Here is a 20313-nt window from a genome sequence, read left to right as displayed (position 1 = left end):
ACAAACCTAGAAAGAAGGAAAATTAAATTGACAAATTTTCAACTTTAGTTTATCTGTCTTTAACTTAATTTTAGTTTTTTTTTTCACAGCGAATAACTGTATTTGACGTAAGCTAGGGATGAATGAGGTCTCCCAAAAATCACGTAGAACTAATTCTGATAGGAACAGATTTGTTACTTATATAGTATACAGAACCGGGTTATACATGGAATAGCCTATCGGAACATGGTAATCCATAGATAACCTTATACTGAATACTATGTAAATCAATTAAATAATACAATTAACAATCTTTAGTTTTGAATCTGTGTTTCCCATCAAAATTACTTGTGTGATTTTCGGGAGACCCTTTACATCCACAGAATTGAAGATTTGAAATTTGTGTTATAAAAATGATTTACTTTTTTACTAACGTTTCAAGGTGGTGTTCTTAGAACGTTCTACAACCAGTTTTGAAAGCTTATTAAAAACAATTTCCGAGTTAAAAAATTCAAACGAATGCAACAAATTAAAAAAATTTTGTGTTGGCATCAGTCAAGCAATTGTTTGTAAATTTATCTCTCTCGCTTGCTGATTCTTACCTGGTTATGTAAAAATGTCAGAAATGTTTCAACACCTGCAAAAATGCATTACAAAATAAAAGAACCATTACAACCATTTTTTTCTTTTAGATTAGATCTAAATATATACCATTAAACGGCTCGTTATGATTATTTATTTTACATTACGCTATCGATCGTGTCAAACGTCTTGAAGGAAGAGGTACAGTTTGGCAAGAAAGTGTTTACACACAGGGAAAACATTAAGATTTTTAGCTTTGAAGCGAAAAAAAAGCAGTTGAAATATGATTATCTAAACTTTTTTTTAATGAAAATAGGTAAACTAAACTATCCCACTGGAATATGTCAGAAACCTGGTCCAATCAATGAATAGACGCTTGGGAGCAGTCATAGATGCCAATGGTGGCCACACAAAATATTAGTTTTAAGTACTAAGTAGTTAAAACGCGTTAATGAATTAATTGTTTTAGTTGTGTAAACACTTTCTTGGCAGTTACTTTTTGTTCCTTTTTTGGTTTTCTGTTATTTTCTTTTGTTAATTGAAACATATTGTTAATTTTTTTTTACTTATTAATAAGTTTATAGTTTAGTTTACCTATTTTCATTAAAAAAAGTTTAGATAATCATATTTCAACTGTTTTTTTTTCGCTTCAAAGCTAAAAATTTTAATGTTTTCCCTGTGTGTAAACACTTTCTTGCCAAACTGTACATGCAACTAAAGAACCAATAAAACAAGTTGATTCTGTGTGATATTTATTTGGGTGCTGAAACATTTGTAAGTTAATATCCCAAAAGTATCCCTTCCAATGTAAGAAGCAGTGTCTTTGTATTAACTCAACGCCCTTTTTTGATGGTACAACTTGCGATAAATTTGTATATGGGTATTTTTCAAATCCTCAAGCCCACATCTATTATTTAGCCACATGTGAATGTATGAATGTATTTGTTTGGTACAAGCTCGTGTATAAGTTTTATTTTTAAAATTACCAAATAGTAATTATTTTTGAAGTTTATTCAAAGAGGTTATTCCAGGTTTGCCAAATTAACTTTGGCCAAGTCCGGGGTATGTTCTTAAAATTAGTTTGTTCCGTTATTGTCATTCGCTTTAAATTGAATTGATTCAATTAATTGTAAAAAAGGTTATATTTTCACCACACGGGGTTTCAAATGTTAATTACGATTTTATACAATCTATGAAATTATGTTACACTTTTAATATGTTAACCTTTACAGATTTGTGTTGATAAATAAATATAAAGGGACGATGAGTACGATATATGTGCATATGTAGGTAGTTGGGTGGCTTTAAATAATTTTATTTTTCCGAGGTAATCCAATTAATTTTCTTCTAGGAAATATCAGCAGACTCGGATTAAAAGTTTCTAAATGGTAAACTATTCAGATTTATTTGTATTTTGAACTGTATATATATACATACATACATATGTATATATACATACATATGTACATATATGATTATCTTAGTTTAGCTCCTTTCTGCATTTTACAGCAATCCTGGATAGCATATATCCTGCGGCTTGAGCACCCGATCGCTGAGAACCCATACCGCTCCATCGACGCCAAGGAATATTTGCTGTATATTCTTCGAAGTCAAATAAATAATTTCATTGCCCTCCGCTGTGAGATTCGATAGACGGGAGCAGCGAACAACTGCCCCGTATTTAGGCATGACGTAGAACAAGGAACCGGTGTAATCTATCAGCATGCTGCGACTGCTGCCCAAGAGACTGCCGAGGGGGTTAAGCTGAATAGGGTTCAGAGCTATACCGTTTGATTTGTCATTCAAACTCAATGCCCTGCCAGAGCTGTAGAGTCCACCATCCTGATCGACGACCAAAAGTTCCCCATGAAGCCCGAATGAAAAATCCAATGGCTGAATTGGAAACGTTTGATTCATGTTCTCATACTTGTGACTAATAAGTCGCCAACTATGCCAAGTTTGTTCTAAAATGTCGTACGCCAGTATCATAGAACTTTCACCTAATATGAAGTAGATGTGACGCTCCACCTCGCAGCTGCTGGGTTTTGGCGGCATTTGTACTACCAAGCTTTGGGTATTGTTAGCATCTATGTGTTGGCCACAATTAATGCGCAGGAGCTCAATATTATTTCGTATCAAATCAAAGACTAACAGCTTGGGTGGACACTCACTACCCGGCCAACCCACATCCATAACCCACAAACGGCTCAGACTATCTACCTGCGACCAGTGAGCCTGTTGCAGGAGCGTGCAGTCCGAATGATCTCCATTTGCGTGAACTTCGTTGCTGGGGAAGATGATTGTACGCATCGGCAGATAAGAAACCGGCCACTGGGCCTCGATTAAGGTGGGGAATCTTTTGTTTTCCACACTGATGCTAAGAAAAACTCGCGAAAAGTGCATGGACAGATGACGCACATTATAACTGGAGCCATTTAAGCCCGCCTGCGAGAGCAACCATGCCCCATTTACCGTGGCCTGACAAAGAATCAGGCTAAGACAGTAGAGAATACATGATGCGGTCATTGTTAAATGCAGATATTAACTGAATAACCAAACTAAATGCCAACGCTAAAGAAATAAAATGCTGAAAATTGTCGAGGTCATCATTCGGTGTTGTGTGGCACCGTCACTTCCATGTCGCCGGCCTAAAATGCAATTCTCTCATTCTTGCTCCCTCTCCGTCTCTCTCTTTCTCTTTTTTTATTCTTTTTATTACGTTAAAATGACGGAAATCTTGGATTAGTAAATCATATAAAAACAGACGAAAAAATATTTCCGTGGCGACTAGTGTCTGATTCAGTTAGTGCGCTACTTGGAATTCTGTAAATTAGAATTTAATGAAGTGTGTTAGACAGGTAACTTTTTTTTTTAAAGTAAAATACTGCATATTTGAAAGGCTGGAATCTAAATTAGCCTCGAAGTAATAAAGTTGAGAAAGTATTTACCAATTCGAATCTAAAAAGCTTATTTATTTGCATTAATACGAAATTAAGAAAACAACACGGAGCAGAAAAGTTATCCTGTTAAGAAATGGTTTGAGAATGTGTGTACCCTTTAAAGCAATCATTGAAGTCCCTTAAAAATTGTGCTTTAAGCCGTTCTCCAGAGATGGTACATTAGAACAGTAATCTCCCCAAAGTGAACTATACTGATTTATCTTCAACAAAAATGAAGTAAGTCGTCTCACTGACTTCGGTATACCATGCACCAAGTGATCAAAATGTCTATTAAATTCTTTTTACATACCTTATTGTATATACTATCTCGCTCACCCTTACAAACACATAAGCACTCCACATAAGCATAAGCGCGGCAACTACCCTACGGCCAACTCCGTCTTAGTAAAACATGTTTATTCGTATATTTTGCACGTTTCTAGTCCGATTTTAATAATATTTTTTAGGCTGGTAAGAATCAGTAAGACCAATAAGAAATCTGGATTTAATTGCGATAGTTGTTTTTATACCATACACCCATAGGGTGAAATGGTATATTAAAGTCGCCAAAATGTATGTAACAGGCAGAAGGAAGCATCTCCGACCCCACAAAGTATATATATTCTTGATCAGGATCAACAACCGAGTCGATCTAGCCATGTCCGTCTGTCCGTCTGTCTGTCCGTCTGTCCGTATGAACACCTAGATCTCGGAGACTATAAGAGCTAGAGCCACCAAATTTGGTATATGGACTCGTGTGGTATGTAAATGTATAGAGTTAATTGGAATTTTGGCCACGCCCCCTTACGCCCCCAGAATTTACATAAAACGGTTTTTCTTAAAAAGTATAACAGATAGAGACATCAAATTTGGTTTATATACTCGCATAGTTAGCGCGCAGAAAATAATTGTTCCTTATTTTTGCAACGCCCCCTTCCGCCCCCGCAAATTAAACAAAACTGATTTTCTCGAAAACTAACAAAGCTAAAGTCACCAAATTTAGTATGTATACTGGCTTAGTATACGCACAGAACATATATATTTTAATATGTTGCCAAGCCCACTTCCGCCTCCATAATTTAGAAAAAACCGATTGGCTCTTGCAATTTTTTGAGCATCATAATCAAATTTGGCAGACTAATTAATCTTATCTATTTCTACCAAACTACCAATTTTATCGAAATCGGACTAGAAACATGCAAAATATGCGTATGAACGTATTTTGCTACGCAATCCATAAGGGCAGAATTGGCCGTTGGCTAGTGGCGGCGCTAGAGTGCTCGTGTGTTTGTAGAGTGAGCGAGATAGCATATATATGAGGCATGTTAAAACAATTTAATAGACATAAATTTTGTTTTCGAAATTTGAAATATTTGTTTCACCTGGTGTATGGTATACACAAGTCGGCGAGTGGACTTGCTTACTTTATTTTAATTTATAAGGGCGGAAGTCTACGTTTGAATTATGTGTCTAAAAACTAAATTTTTACGAATATTTCGAAAGCGTTGCTTAAGAAAAGTGAACCGATTTCGACGTCAGATTTTTGTAGTCAAATCTTCAATTTCAAGGTTAATTTTTGGTGTAAACGTGTATTAATGGAGATCCAGACGGTGAAAGTTCCAGTCATCAGAGTACGTATGTACGTTTACAAACGGATTTATTTTGTCCTAACTTTGGCACAAAAATAACGGCAAGAGCCAATTATTATAGGTCATTGCCGATTTTCATATTAAAATAGATAGGTCCGCCAGTTAAACATCGTCAGAAATCTTGGGTTCTTGGTTTTAGTCACCAGGTGGCATTGTAGAGTAGTTTTAAATTTCAATAGGAATTAAAATCTTATCTTAATGGCTAGCTGCTATTGCGCATAACTGCTTTGGAGATTAAGAAAACTTAATATTTTGTTATAGCTTCCTGTGCTTAGTTTTGTAAAGCCCCGTCCTGATGGATGACTTTATATGGCATTGCAATCTGTCATAATGTTTTCCCCAATTTATCTACGAATGTGTCATTGGCATTATCTAATTCGGTTGCGCCCAACTTTGCAAATGGCGTCATCACCAATAACAAAAAGAAGTAACTTGGTCATCCACCGACTTCAATATACCATACATCAAGTCAAAAATTCCATTTTAGATTTATTTTCATTTTTAAATCTGTGAAAAACATTCATATGCTTAATTTTACCCTTGCAAAAAGGGTATTTTAATTTTGGTCAGAAGTGTGCAACGCATAGAAGGAAGCATTTCCGACCATATAAAGTATATATATTCTGGATCAGCATGACGAGACGAGTTTATGTAGCCATGTCCGTCCGTCCGTCCGTCCGTCTGTCCGTCTGTCCGTCCGTCTGGATCAACGCAAACTCCTCCTAGACCGTTGGAGCTACAGAGCTGAAATTTTGCATGTAGGCTTGTATATACTGCAGGCGTTGTATATCTCGGATTCAGCCGGATCGGATCACTATATCATATAGCTCCCATACAAAAGGCAAAGTCACGAACTGTGACTTTTCTTAATAACTTCTTTATTTTCTGAGCTATTGTCATGAAATTTAGTATTAGTGAGTTAGTTACACATATAAACGACTGTGCCAAATTTGATCAAGATCGGGTGACTATATCATATAGCTCCCATAGGAACGATCTTTCGAAAACAGTGACTTTTGTCAATAACTTCGTCACTTTTGACGCGATTGCTTTCAAATTAAACATTTGTTAGCTTAATATATCTGTTAATGACTGTGCCGAATTTGATAAAGATCGGGTTACTATATCATATAGCTCCCATAGGAACGATCGGTGGAAAACAGTGACTTTGATCAATATCTTACTTTTTTCCTATGCTAAGATTGTTGGCCGTTCTTTCGCAAACATTTTTAGCTTAAATATTTTTCCACTTTGATGGCTATAGGTAAGGAAAGAGTTACCATAAAAGTTGCAAGGGTATACAAACTTTGACGCGGTCGAAGTTAGCCCCGGTCCTCTGGTTTTTAAATGAGGTGAGGCAAGTTTGATTTTTTCCTGACCATGATTGATGGATGAGTGTTAAATGATATCGTTCATTTAAAAGTGTCTCATTTGTAAAAAAAAAATCAAAAAGGCTTTGACAGCTTACCCGATTCAACGAGTGAGGGGAACTGCTATATTTTAGCCTACATACTTCCTTGCCCACAAGAAACATAGAAAAGTGATAACACACCTCAACAGCATGTTGGTTCCATGGAGTTTTTCTAATGCGATTTGAGTGTGCTGATTCTAAATCGACACTTGGTTAGTCAGATAGTTCTATATAACGATATTTTGCTTATTCTTTTAAAACCAACGCTGCCAAAACTACAAACTAAAAGAACTAAAAACCTTTTTTTAAAAGTTGTCAATTTTTATGACATTTTACGACTCTCATTAATATTGACGACCTCTTGAAATTGGAAATATAGATTATCGGTCAAATTAGATATTTTGAGTAAGTTTCGGATGCCAAATGGCTAAGCTACATACGATTTTACTAATTTTTCTTATTTGACGTTTTAAGATTTTCACCAATTTTTATTTTTCATTCTGGGGCATACTTTTAGGCTTTTCTTTCAAATATTGTAATACACATCGTGAGGATACTTGTAGTAGAAAATACAATACACTAGCTCAATTCTCTCGCACCGAAAGACACGAAGCGACTCGGTTGTTGATCTTGATCAAGAACGAATATAAGTCGTGCCCATTACATACATACACATACACTTTGGTGACTTGAATATACCATATCACCCTCTGGATGCATGGTATTATGATCAATACGAAATTTCAAAATGAAATTCTTATCAATGCTTCAATATACTATATGTATGTATGTTTGAATTATTATTATAAATCATAAATTAGGCTAAATGTGTGATTGCCATTTTGAAGACTCAGATTGAAGATCTTGGTATTAGCATTCTCAGCAATCTCAAGCCTGCACCTATGTAAGTAAGTCAATTATTCTTGCACTCGCAGGGTGTACCCTTCTGCGGGTACATATATACCTACATATACGTAGATTATTTCTCCCTCCCTACCTTTCTCTCTCTTTCTCTCTCTCTCTGAAGTGTGTTCCGTGCTGTTAATTATGGTTTTTGAGCCTCGTTATCGGTTGATTGTTTTATTTTTGTTTTTTGGTTGTTGCTGCCTTTTCACCGATATGATTAACGCTTTTTGCACTTCAATACATTTCCCTTTTGTTTGGTGGGTAACGAAAACCATACCCAGTTGTTAATTTGGCTTTGTCCACCACACCAGCGGACGGAGGAGTAACGAACTGATCGAATAAATATAAATACATTTTTTTTTTGTGTTCAGTGAATACACCAAGTTACGATTTTCCTCTTTCAATAAGGGATTATAATACAAATTCATTTAAGATGTGCAACTGTCTGTGGGAATGCCTTAAGTGTCCAGGCAAATTAGTTTGCTGGTAAGTCCGGAGTTTGACACACAGCGCAAAACAGCTTTTATCATTTTGAAATCAAAAGACTGTTAATTAGCAGTATTATATGTAGTTACAGAGGAGTTACTTATACATATACATATGTACATATATGGAGCAGTACATGCATTGACTCATTATATACTATACTTGAATGATAAGTAAACACGCGACATGTATCTGCATTTATTGATTTTTTGCTTATTTAATGAATTCATTTTCCTGTAGTCAATAAGTACGTTAAGTACAAAGTTAATGAATCAAATAAAAGCATAGTGTTGAAAAATTAGGGAAGTTAGCTCCCAAAAGTATGCAATATTCTGAATTTAATTATAATTTACAACAAATTCAAAACTTTTAGTATGCATTGTAACGTAAAGCAATGTTTGCTATGAGGATTTTTGTTTTTATCCACAGAATTTTCCTAAACTTCTTTAGGAATTCTTGGACTGTTTACTGCATACCTTTGGGAGCAAATTATATAGACCTTTAACATAATCCATAAGGTTTAGAAATTAATTATATTTAAATCAAATAGAACCCAATATTTGGCCGTATTGTTTGATTCGAAGATGGTTTTGGATTCTAATATTTGTAACTTATTCTATATTTATTATTTGTAACCAATTCTATATTTCTTACATCTTTTAGTTGCTGTGAATGCGCTTGTAAAATGGTATTGAGTATACTCTGCTCATTCATAGTTCTTTTGGTGATTATTGGCCTAATTGTTTATTTCACTGTCTACTATGGCAAGGATAGTAGCGAAGCAGCTGATGTGGCCACAACACTTGCTCCAATTGTGAAACGAAGCATAAGGGACTATTTTAAGAAGGAATACTAATGCACAAACTATTTTATATCAAACTTGGCGAAATGAATTTGTAGAGTTTTAAGTTGTTTAAAAATAATAATTCATCAAAGAATAGAGAATAAAACATCGAAAACAAACCAAACCTAATGAACCAATGTGATAAATACAATCGTTATAGAATTAATCTAATCTAGCCATAATGGGATTTTTCCTTATCTCTTGATTGTTTCGACCGAACTCTGAAATTTCAGTATGAGCCATATAGTACATACATACATATGTACATATATATGTATATATCTGTATTTTGTTTGTAGGTTTGTAAACTGATAATAATAGCTATAAAAAAACTAAGAACTATAGTTGAGTCAACGAGTATTTTGGGTATATCTAGGTATTTTGTTATAAAGTTGTCACTTAGTAAATTGAGAGAGAGTGATAAAAGGATGACTGCAACAACTCTCTGCCGACTCTGCCGAAGATCTTCGTTTGGGCTTAAAAGAAAAATGGGTTTACCATCGGCAGAGTAGGGTCAGTAATTGGTTTCAATCAGATAACTTGCGACCCTACGAAATTTCTCGATATGATAAATGTAAATGGTGGCAAACATAACAGACCCTCGTTTTTAGAGGAAGGTAGTTTTAAATTGTTTCTTTTTGTTCCCTATGCACTGTTCTTGTAGGTTCTAATAGACAAAACTAGTCGAGGGTTGAAATTTTTATAAATTGTTGGCTGTCAATCAGTTTTCTTTGCATCAGGTCTACAATGTCTTAAGATTCGAGACTACATTTCAAAGTGATTGCGCCTCATAGGCTAGCGCCAATAATTATAGTAACAATACGTCAGAATAATTTGTTCGAACATGATTCATCCGACTTTGCCATCTGTCGTCGGAAGGTTGGTTTGAGTTTGACTCAGATCGCATTTCTTCCAAACTGTATGCTTTATTTTTATATAGTTTATAGCTTCCAATAGTTTTACTAACAATAAGTATGCAATAGTTTTTTGTCATAAGTTTCGCCAAGTATGCTATTCAAAAGTTATTTTATGCCTAACGGGCGGAAAAATGTGATTCAGTAAAAATACTCTATCAGCAAAATTGGATTTGCAAGAAAGCTTCTTATTCCAACATATGTTCTCTATGCAAACATCTATGACTAAAAAATATTTTCTATGCATTAGTGTAATGTTTTAAGATTGATTATATTTACTATATACTGCACTTACCTATTGATCTATTGTTTTATTTAGAGGACTATAACTTACATATTTATGTACATATGTATGTACATACATACATACAATCTTTACCTCTTTACCTAATCTTACCCTTAAAAAAAGGGTATAGCCATATAGAAGACCGACCGACTGGATTCAGGCAAAACTTCTTCTATGTAGATTTTTATATATTGCAGGGATCACTTTGGATATATCTTCCATAGAAACTACGAAATTTCTTTACTTTTATTGTCAGATTAAATTAAAAACCTATTTGCTTCCAATGCAATTATCATCAAACTAGATAAATAACACAGGCTTAAATATTCCAGTTTTCTGTCAAGTTTGAAGAAAATCAGATAAATATATTTATATTATACTTATCAACTTTTTAGGTAAAATGTGTTTTAGCGTCTGAAATCTTGCAAGGGTAGTCGAACTTCGGCACAGCCGATAATAGTCCCTTCCCTCTGGTTAAATCCAACCTTGGCTGTTTAAGCAGCTGGATTAATTTTTATAGGGGAAAATAAGATACATACATACATATGTACTCTATGTGTTCATGGTTGATAATCTTTTATTAGGGCATTGGTCTTAAGGTTCTATTAGAGAGCTTTCTTTCACCTGCTTTACTATATTAACTCCTGCAGTGCATAAATATGTACATATGCACCTGAAACTGATTATTATTGGATTAGAAGAGTAAGAGTAGTTCAATTATGATCCTTAAGTTCGTTCAATGTCGCTTGAGACTAAGTATGGGCAATTAATCCCAGTGACTGGCAAAAATTTCGTCGATTCAGAGGTAATCAGTCAACGCATTTTAATTAATTTATAGACTGAATTTCATTCTAAAGAAATTATTAAAGTGTACTAAACTATGAATGAATTGCAAAATTCGTCTCCTGTTTTTATATTATCATGCGAAATGGTCGTCACATTTATTGCAAATCATTATTTTGATTTATTTGTACATTAGAGTGGGCCGGAAAACACGATTTTTTATAATATGGCCTTGGCACTTTGGGGTTCCCTTGGGTTATTGCAAAAAATACAAACTTCAATTTGGCAATCGATAAATGTTGAACAGCAATCCGAAATAATGGATTTTTTTACTTTAACTTTCTACATTTGCCATCTTCGTATTATAATGATCATTCAAATGTTATAGTTGCTCATCGGTCCACCCAAATCGACATATTCTTCTTTATAGGCGCTCAGCGACCTTTTCATACCGAACTAACTTGTGTAACATTTAGTAGCACCGGGGAATAAGCAAAATACCTACCTACCGACAGCCCCTTTGGAATCTACCACGTCTCAGCCGCCAGTGTCTGTCGTATCATTATAAAATGTTTATCTCGCGACCAGCGATTCAAGCTTTTAACTCGCCTTGATTTGTTTTGTCGACCGCTTATAACGAGAATTCTTGTAAAATTCACTGCGGCTAGGAATTATGTTCGATTTTCATTAAATTCGGACCAACGGTAGATACTATACTGGACTATAAGCCAGCCAAAAATTGAAGAAAATCCTTCGCTGGAAGTCCTAAAAAACGCAAATATTTGCCACAAGCGAACCGATAGACCGATTTTAATGACTCTTGCAAAATCAGATGCTCCAGGGGCATATATAGTCACAACCCAAAAATAAGCGAAATCCTTTTATCCTTTCATATAGAAATCAATTAACAAAAAACTATTTAAATCTTGCATTTGTTGTAAACAAAATATATTCGTATTTTGCTCTAGGAAATCACATTTCAGCTTTATCATCAGCAACTGAAAACTCACACACGCGGCTGGTTGAATCATTGTTGAGGTGAGCGGTGAGCGGCGAGGGGGCCGGTTGTTTGGAGAGCTCGTCGTCTGTCAACTTTTCATAGTTGGCATTCATTCAAATAAGAATTGAGAGTACAATGCGATCGACGTGTTAATACACTTGAGGGGGTGGGCAAGTGGGTGACATACAGGTTACACGTGCATAGTTTGTTTGATCGGTCGGACAATCAATTTGGATATTAGGACAAATGCTTCAAATAAACTGCTCGTAGAATCGGTATATATATAAAAACACTTAAATGCATACCCTTCTCTAATCATAATTCAATGACTGTTTGCATTTTTCAATTAAATATAGTATTCGTATACATACATATGTATGTATGTATATATTTCCTTGGATCCTAAACTGTTGGTCATACTCTGCCTTATTTATGGCTTTTGACTTCCATGCTTGAGTAAATATATTTAGAAGTTATCAATAATACAAAAACATTTGTGTAGTGATATTTAGGTTCGATGTGTAATCGAAAACAATTAAACTATGTTCATGAGTGCGGTAAGTAGTTAGTTAGTCCCAATAAAGAAAGTATTTCACAAAAATTTCTGTTTGAACCTTCTTGAACTTTTTACTTTTTATAAATTGTTTTCATCCATTATCTTTTTAAAACCTTGAAGAGTGCACTATAACTTTAGGCAAATGTTTGTAATGCAAATTGTCAATTCGGACCGATATAACATACATACACTGGCGGTCATGAAAACCGCACCACTTGAAAATTTCATGTTTTTTTGGAATCGTTCAGATAAAAATAAGAGAATAAGGTTTCTTTATTTACAATAAGATAATTTACTAGGAAAAAGACGTTATGGATTAAAATATTTATTTCTATACTATTGATATCCTTGATTTTTGCCCCAAACAAAAAAACAGCAAAATTGACCAAAATTCAATGGTTAGCGGAAAAAAATTCTTGTGGGCTCATCCGTGCATTTTGGCATTTTGCAGAGTCGACTTTGAAAATTGCATACTAATTCTACTACAAATGCTCTTCTATTGCCGGTACCAAAAACTCGTAGAATTAGTGTGCGATTTTCAAAGTCGACTCTGCAAAATGCCATCAAGCCAAATGTGCAAGTATTGTTTTTATTTGATGCTGTCACCTTTTCCAAAAACGAAATTACTAAAAAAAATATTTAAAAAATTTTTGTCTTTTTTTAGTTAACCAAAGTGTGTAAGGACATAGGAATTCTCGCTTGACTTGGCCAGGAAATTCGTCCGACTTAAACCCTATTGGCCACTTATGGCACGAAATGAAACGAAAAGTGACAGACCAGAAACCACAAAATAAGTTGCAGCTGATTTCGTCCTTGGAAAATGTTTGGGACAACGTTATTACCGAGGATACTCTGCGAGTCCTTGTTGATTCAATGCCGTCGCGAATAATGGCAGTTATACAGGCTAAAGGGGGCGTGACAACCTATTAGTATTTTTTTTCTTTTCATTTAACATTACTTTTAAAAAATGAAATGAGTTATAAATCTTACATCGGAGATGAGCCCACAAGAATTTTTTTCCGCTAACCATTGAATTTTGCTGTTTTTTTGTTTGGGGCAAAAATCAAGGATATCAATAGTATAGAAATAAATATTTTACTCCATAACGTCTTTTTCCTAGTAAATTATCTTATTGTAAATAAAGAAACCTTATTCTCTTATTTTTATCTGAACGATTCCAAAAAAACATGAAATTTTCAAGTGGTGCGGTTTTCATGACCGCCAGTGTACATACATAGGTGACATAGAAACCATTGATCGGAAAGTTTTTTTATTGAGAAATATCTCTGTAGAGACATAGAAAATTCTTATTGAGAACTTTCGTTGGAGGACCTCACGAGGATGAACAAAAATGAATTCTAACATTAGTTTTTTGAAAGAAAATAAAAAACGTTTCTTTAAATAGCAGACATTGTTAATCTATCAAGATTTACAACAAGAAAAACTTAAGATAACCCATGAACTCAAATGATTTATGAAATCCAACATTTTTTACTTTCCAACATTGTATGTACATATGTACATCCATACATAGGTTTAATGATTTTTTTAGATCCTTTTTAAAAAAGCTGCCACCTTTCACTTTATGACTTGCAATATCGACTTAACTGAGGTTAATTACCTCTTCAAATCGAATTTATGAGCTTATCATGAGGGGACTTTTGGTCTATTTGGATTGGGGTCACTGAAAGTAATCTCGCTATTCAACGATTATTCCAAGAGCAAAACAAAGCAATTTAAATTGTATTAAAATATCTTTTATTACCATTAAATATATATATTTTCATATTTTAAGTCTAAATAATACGCAAGTTTATTCTAATCAAAACAAATTAAAATCTCATATATGTACATATATATGTATATGTACATATTATTTATGTATATACCCCCCTGGATTATTTTGTATAAGATCTACGCTTAACATCTATGTAGATACTACCACGTCAGCAATAGAGACCCTGGCCTTCGTTCTGCTCGACGTGGTGATTACAGTACTGACGCTGAGTAGGCGTCAGGCCAAAAGATTCTACTTCCGATTTGAACTGTTCGACACCGCCGACACCTGCTAGATAGCCATTCAATTTGGTGGCCACAAAGCTAGTTTGCAACAGTTTCTGGTTGAGATTGAGAGAGGAAACCAGGTCCTTATGGCCTTGAAGACGATACTTTTGGTGGTAACTGCCGAAACAAAAAATAAATTAAGCTAAAAGTTGCATACCAAAAGTTGAAGACTCGAACTTACTCTTCAGCTGCATAGAAATTCTTCTTTGGCGAAATCTCTGTAGTTATGATCTCTGGCGAACGACGCTCCTGTTCCTCCTTTATTGATGCTTCGGCAATTTGTTTCTGTTCATCGTCATGATAGAGAATAAGCGAGGCATATTGACGCTTGATGGGCGTGGTAAGGCCGTATTCATGATTGTTCCAGAACAGATCCAATAACTCTTTGAAACTGATCACCGTGGGATCGTAGTCAATTTCCAAGACCTCGGTATGATCACCCCTGTTGAAAATTCAGTTGGCGTTAGTAGACGGAAATCGAGGAATAAGTAGAGAGGGCGGGATGGGAAAGAAAGATGGAAAGAGCAAAAAATGGCGGGTTAGGACAATCAATGTTCCAGTTTCCATAATCTTACATTTTACGGTACGTTGGTAGATCCGCGGAGCCGCCAGCATAGCCGACAGTGGTCCTCAGCACTCCCTGCGTGGCGCCATAGAGGGATTCCGCTCCCCAAAAGCAGCCCATGCCAAAGGTGGCTGTCGCCTTGGTTACATTCACTTGGTGCACTGGAGCAATGTTGAGTTCCTTTTGTTCATTGCGAACAGTGCTCTGAAAGGAAATGAAAACAAAACGGACACTCAGTTAGACTTGACGTTGGATTAATGCACAAGTTTAAGCCGGGTCACCAAAAACAGAAAGGTCAATCCATAACCAAATCCCGGTAAGCAGCGCATATTGTAAATACGTATGGATGTGTAAGTGTGTACGAGTTCCCTTTTTTTTTTTTTGCTTTTTGGGTTGCTTTTACTGATTCATACACTAACGATGTCGACAGCAAAATAATGCCGACTCGGCACACTGTCTCCCTCTATCTCAATGGCCTCGTCCAGTTGCATGCACTTACAGCTGTTAAATCAGCTGTTTAGTATTGGGTCCAGATGACAAAATCAATGCTAATATCAGGGTCAGCTAATTGACAGAAAAGAAATAATTTTTCGCTAATTTAACTCGCTAAATAACTGGATATTCTCTCACTTTTCCCTACGTATTGCATACATTTGTTTGTCTATTACTTGATTAAAATTTAAGTTTTGCTAGTGTAGTCGAAAAACTTGCCTTAAAATTACGAAACAGACGCGCAAACATTTTATGTTCTAATGTAGCTTGGCCAACAATTGGTGAGCAACTAAGCTTTGGCCAAAACAAACGAATTGTATATGCCCGAAACTCAATAATAATTCTCTCAACAATATGTAGATGTTAAAGCCGAAACTGGCTTCTGGCCAGTTATCTGCCATAAACAGCAGGTAAACAAAATTGCCATCTTGCGACCTTGTAAGGGTTCAAGAAACTTTCTCACAATTAAAAAAATTAGTTTTAATTCAGCAAAAAAAAAAATATATACATATATATATGCACATATATACAATCTGTTGTATTTGGAATACTATTTCTATATGTATATATAAATCACTTTTAAGTTCACTTTGTTTTTAATCTATAATTCTTTTCCTCTTACCAGATCCTTAAGCTCAGGAGTTGAAACCGAATTGACTTGGGTGATAGTAAGAGACATTTTAAAACAAGTGTTTTTGTATTTTGAGAAATTTGGATTAAAAACTGTGTGCTGCCTTTGGCAAACTCAAATCAAAACTGATGCACCTGCTAGACAGTACGGCCCATTTTATACCCGTCGGCTTCTCTGCTTTCTTTAAAGAAAAAGAGCAAAAGCAAACCCGAAAGAGTGAGAGTCTCGGCTATCTGCTCATCTAAATATGTACATATGTATGTATACATACATATACAACAAACACATTCGTCTTTATGGTCATGGCCTCTCCCGCTTTATATTAGAGCAGGCAAAGCCTGAGTAAACAACGCAGTTTGGTACAACAATTAAATGAAAAGTGCTTTCAGAGATATCTCAAATTTGAATTAGTTATTTTGTAGTCTACTGTTTATGTTCTATTTCAATTTTGTCAATTTCAATTATATCAAAATTTGTGTGACGTTTATATTTTTAATTCAATTAAGATGTCCTTATAATCCTTATAGCAGCAAAATGCAAGATGTGGTCACTGCCATAATTTTTATTAAGCGTTAATTAATTTGATACAAGTTGTATTATTTTTCTTTTTTTGTAGTTATAAAATTTTTGTGATTTTAAACGACCTGTTTGACACTTCCGGCTCTAGGTCTAAAAAAAAGACGCGATTTTTAATTTTTGAATTTCCAACATATTTCAGACTCCGCCAGAGATTGTTCTAATTTTAACTGGTATAACATTTTTTTTTAATACTTAGTATGCAAACTTATAAACATTTTTTTCTTCATACATTTTAACTTTAACACTTTGTCCGTTTGATTATACATGGAATTTTACACTGTGTGTAAGTAAATATCTGTATAGATAATGCACATAAACCACAATAAACTATGAAAATAATTCTTTATTAGCAAAAAAGTGAATTAAACTCCATAGACAAAAACAACGTAGTGTATAAAATTCCCTTGCTCTGCAGATGAGCACACAAAAAGTAACTTAAAATCGAAATGAAATAAACCAACAAAAGATTTCTTAGCTGTGTCCATCCTTTAAGATAAGACCTATTACAGCAAATGTTTAATCTGTTTTTATCTTGGATCAAGAGCCAGTAAACGAAAAGGTTTGATTGGAGATACATAGTATCTGTAAATATGTTCATAATTTTTAACTATTACCAAAATAAAACAATAAGATGGTCGGACTAACATTAGCAGTGTCGAATTTTTCATGTTAGGAGTTTATACTTACTGTGACTATGCGGTCTCACCTTTTATATTTTTGTTGTTTCAAATACACTAATGTAAGGCATTCACAATAAAAAAAATTTTTAACATAAGAAAAAGTTAAAGTTAAAATGTTAATATACAGCATGATTCTAAAATCAATTTTTTTATTAAAAAATATGAAAATTTGCGAAACGAGAAAACAAGATTTACGCCATAAACTATTACTGCGCAGCTTACAAATTCAAATTAAAGTATTGCGGTCACCCCATTTTAATCAAATTTAACTGATTTGCGTATAATGTACCGATAAAAAAGCTAACATCGCTTATGCTGAAGTTTTTATATCTTTGCAGCCTTTGACCGTTATATTTCATTATGTATTTATGTATGTATGTACATTGCATAAATAAACAAATCCGGTACAAATGCTTAAAACAAACAAGCAGGTGTTGTGTTTTGGCCAGCAGAATGTATCGACTAAAATAGTCATCAATATCGATGCTAGTGTTGGTAGGCGAGCGATTAAAATTAAGGTAAATATTTACTTAAGTTACTCGGGTCCAAAACGCGCTTAAACTACATACATAAATTTGATATCAACCGAAAGAGAAAAATTCCACGAGCACGACCTCAGGAGCTCCTTGCCGATTTATATAGTTTTTATGTAGTTAACAAAATAAAAATTATGTTTTAGCGGGATTATAGCTGATAGTAGCTCCCGTTTTTTTACATCTTTTCGCGCACTACAACATACAGTCAGTCACAAAAGTAGTCGTCTGTAATATATATGAATGGGTTATATACATTACACAAAAATTAGGGAATAAATCGCCAAGGCGCAACTGAGGTCGTGATTGTGGAATTTTCCCTTTGGTTTTGGGCCCGAGTAGCTTAAGTATATATTTACCACTGTTGTAAGACCAAAGTATATGTATATTAATAAAAACATTGCTAATTTAGTGGCAATATTAGTTTTATAAACCAGAGGGTCGGGGCTAACTTCGACCGCGTCAAAGTATATACCCTTGCAAGTTTTTTGTTACTCTTTCCTCATCTGTAGCCGTAAAAGTGGAAACATGTTTTAACGCAAGAACAGCCTACCTACCATCTAAGCTTATCAAATAACGAAGTTATTGATCAAAGTCACTGTTTACCACCGATCATTCCTATAGGAACTATATGATATAGTCACCCGATCTTAATCAAATTCGGCACGGTCATTAACAGATATATTAAACTAACAAATGTTTAATCTGAAAGCAATCGCGTTAAAAGTAACGAAGTTATTGACAAAAGTCACTGTTTTCGATTGATCGTTTCTATAGGAGCTATATGATATAGTCACCCGATCTTGATCAAATTTGGCATAGTCATTTAAATGTGTAATAAACTTACCAATATTAAATTTCACGACAATAGCTCAAAAACAAAATACCAAATTAATTGAGAAAAGTCACTGTTCGTGACTTTGTCGTTTGTATGGGAGCTATATGATATAGTGGTTCGATCTGGCTGAATCCGAGATATACAACCTGTGCACTATATACCAAATTTCAGCTCTGTAGCTCCAACGGTCTAGGAGGAGTTTGCGCTGATCCAGACGGACGGACAGATGGACGGACATGGCTATTTGAACTCGCCTCGTCATGCTGATCAATAATATATATACTTTATATGGTCGGAGATGCTTCCTTCTATGCGTTGCACACTTCTGACCAAAATTAATACATCCTTTTTGCAAGGGTATAAAAATCGCGTAGTTTTCATGTAATTCGTATGAAAAACAACTACATTCTTCTTTGAAGTGGCAACGATAAAAACAATGAAAATTATGAATTTCATGAATTAAACTCATGGTAATTTAAAAAAAAAATTATTTTCAAGTCATATTCTATGTCTTAAAATTATTATTATACTATGTCTATGTAAATAAAAATACAGCTTTATAAATGCAGCTAAAATTAATTGATACACAATGTCAGCACTACTAAAACTTACAGTTCACTTCACTTATAGTTCTGTGGCGGATCGGGTTCCGTGCGGAATCGAAACTGACTGTGATTTCTGTACCACACCTGATTATTTTATAGGGTTTTTCTATATTATGAGGACTTTCTCACTAAACCTACTTTAATAAGAATTTTCTAAGTTTCTACAGATATATATATGTACTTCGCAATAAGGCCTTTATAGTTTCTATAGCAATTGTAAAATATCAAAAAAGCTAACTTCCGCTGTGCCGAAAATTATTTACCCTTGCAATCCTTGGCCATAATATTTTAACATGTTCAAAATTATTTTTCTGACAAAACAAGTTGTACAACTTATACATATGTATGTATTTTAAGTTGTGTAAGCTTTGAAAAGTTGTGTAAACTTTAAATGATGGAAAACGCCGCTTTGTAGGTAAAAGGGACAACAATTCGCCAACAGGCAAGCAATCAGAAGATGTAGCAGGTAAAAAATATTTAAACGTTGAAATAGTTTTTATTGGAAAAAAACCCTTTTACCAAAAGAAAGAGAGGGAAATAGTTGGGCTGTTGAAAACACCTCTTAAAAAAAAACACATTTTTTGCAAGGCAACGAAGTCTATCTGTTTTTAATCCGATTTTGATGAACAATATCTCATTCGACGGGAAATTTAATTCACTATCTTTCGTAGTTGAGGTGTAGTTATACTTTAGTGTGAGTTAGTGGCGTAAAGTGACGCCAAGCAGAGAAACCAAAAAAATACATACATACAAAATTGAATTTTTCAATAGACTCCAAATTGGACCCTGGGGCATAATTAACAATTTGTATGTATGCAGTTTATCTTAGTTTTACTAGACCAAAAACTTTTTCTTTGAGTCCAAAGGTGTACGATCAATTTTACAAATTTTGAAAATGTGTCTTGTTTTTTTTGCCGGGTCCGAATTTTGGGGCTTTTTATCAAAACCCACTTTAAAAAAACCCATTAGAGATATACCCACGAAATTTACA

The 20313-nt window shown here is 34.4% G+C and overlaps 3 protein-coding genes and 1 long non-coding RNA gene across 6 annotated transcripts; 2 read left to right on the top strand and 2 right to left on the bottom strand.

The window, feature by feature from the left end:
* Positions 1-1935: 1935 nt before the first annotated feature.
* LOC6651973 lies at positions 1936-3101 on the bottom strand. Its single transcript, XM_002074391.3, has one exon. The coding sequence runs from the start codon at positions 3085-3087 to the stop codon at positions 2065-2067; it is 1023 nt and encodes a 340-aa protein (XP_002074427.1). The 5' UTR covers positions 3088-3101; the 3' UTR covers positions 1936-2064.
* A 4653-nt stretch (positions 3102-7754) lies between these two features.
* LOC6651972 (protein midgut expression 1) lies at positions 7755-8962 on the top strand. The gene is made up of 2 exons (XM_002074390.4): positions 7755-7952; positions 8616-8962. The coding sequence occupies exons 1-2, from the start codon at positions 7900-7902 to the stop codon at positions 8806-8808; spliced, it is 246 nt and encodes an 81-aa protein (XP_002074426.1). The 5' UTR covers positions 7755-7899; the 3' UTR covers positions 8809-8962.
* Positions 8963-12159: 3197 nt separating this feature from the next.
* On the top strand, positions 12160-13495 carry LOC124460598. The gene is made up of 2 exons (XR_006954501.1): positions 12160-12336; positions 13000-13495. It is a non-coding gene; the product is annotated as an uncharacterized LOC124460598 (long non-coding RNA).
* A 575-nt stretch (positions 13496-14070) lies between these two features.
* LOC6651971 (peptide methionine sulfoxide reductase) lies at positions 14071-16217 on the bottom strand. 3 transcript variants are annotated; one of them, XM_015176596.3, is made up of 4 exons: positions 16079-16217; positions 14987-15168; positions 14581-14841; positions 14071-14516 (listed from the first exon to the last, which is right to left on the bottom strand). In XM_015176596.3, the coding sequence occupies exons 1-4, from the start codon at positions 16133-16135 to the stop codon at positions 14282-14284; spliced, it is 735 nt and encodes a 244-aa protein (XP_015032082.1). In that variant the 5' UTR covers positions 16136-16217; the 3' UTR covers positions 14071-14281. The 3 variants fall into 3 exon arrangements, with proteins under 3 accessions (XP_015032082.1, XP_002074425.1, XP_023036728.1); XM_002074389.4 differs by having other exon boundaries at positions 14975-15168; positions 16079-16216; XM_023180960.2 differs by lacking the exon at positions 16079-16217 and adding an exon at positions 15246-15371 and having other exon boundaries at positions 14975-15168.
* Positions 16218-20313: the final 4096 nt, after the last annotated feature.

This window comes from Drosophila willistoni, assembly GCF_018902025.1.
Source record: "Drosophila willistoni isolate 14030-0811.24 chromosome XR unlocalized genomic scaffold, UCI_dwil_1.1 Seg106, whole genome shotgun sequence".
Lineage (NCBI taxonomy): Eukaryota > Metazoa > Arthropoda > Insecta > Diptera > Drosophilidae > Drosophila > Drosophila willistoni.
Note: the sequence above shows the minus strand (reverse complement) of the source record. Positions and strands in the feature narration are given on the sequence as shown.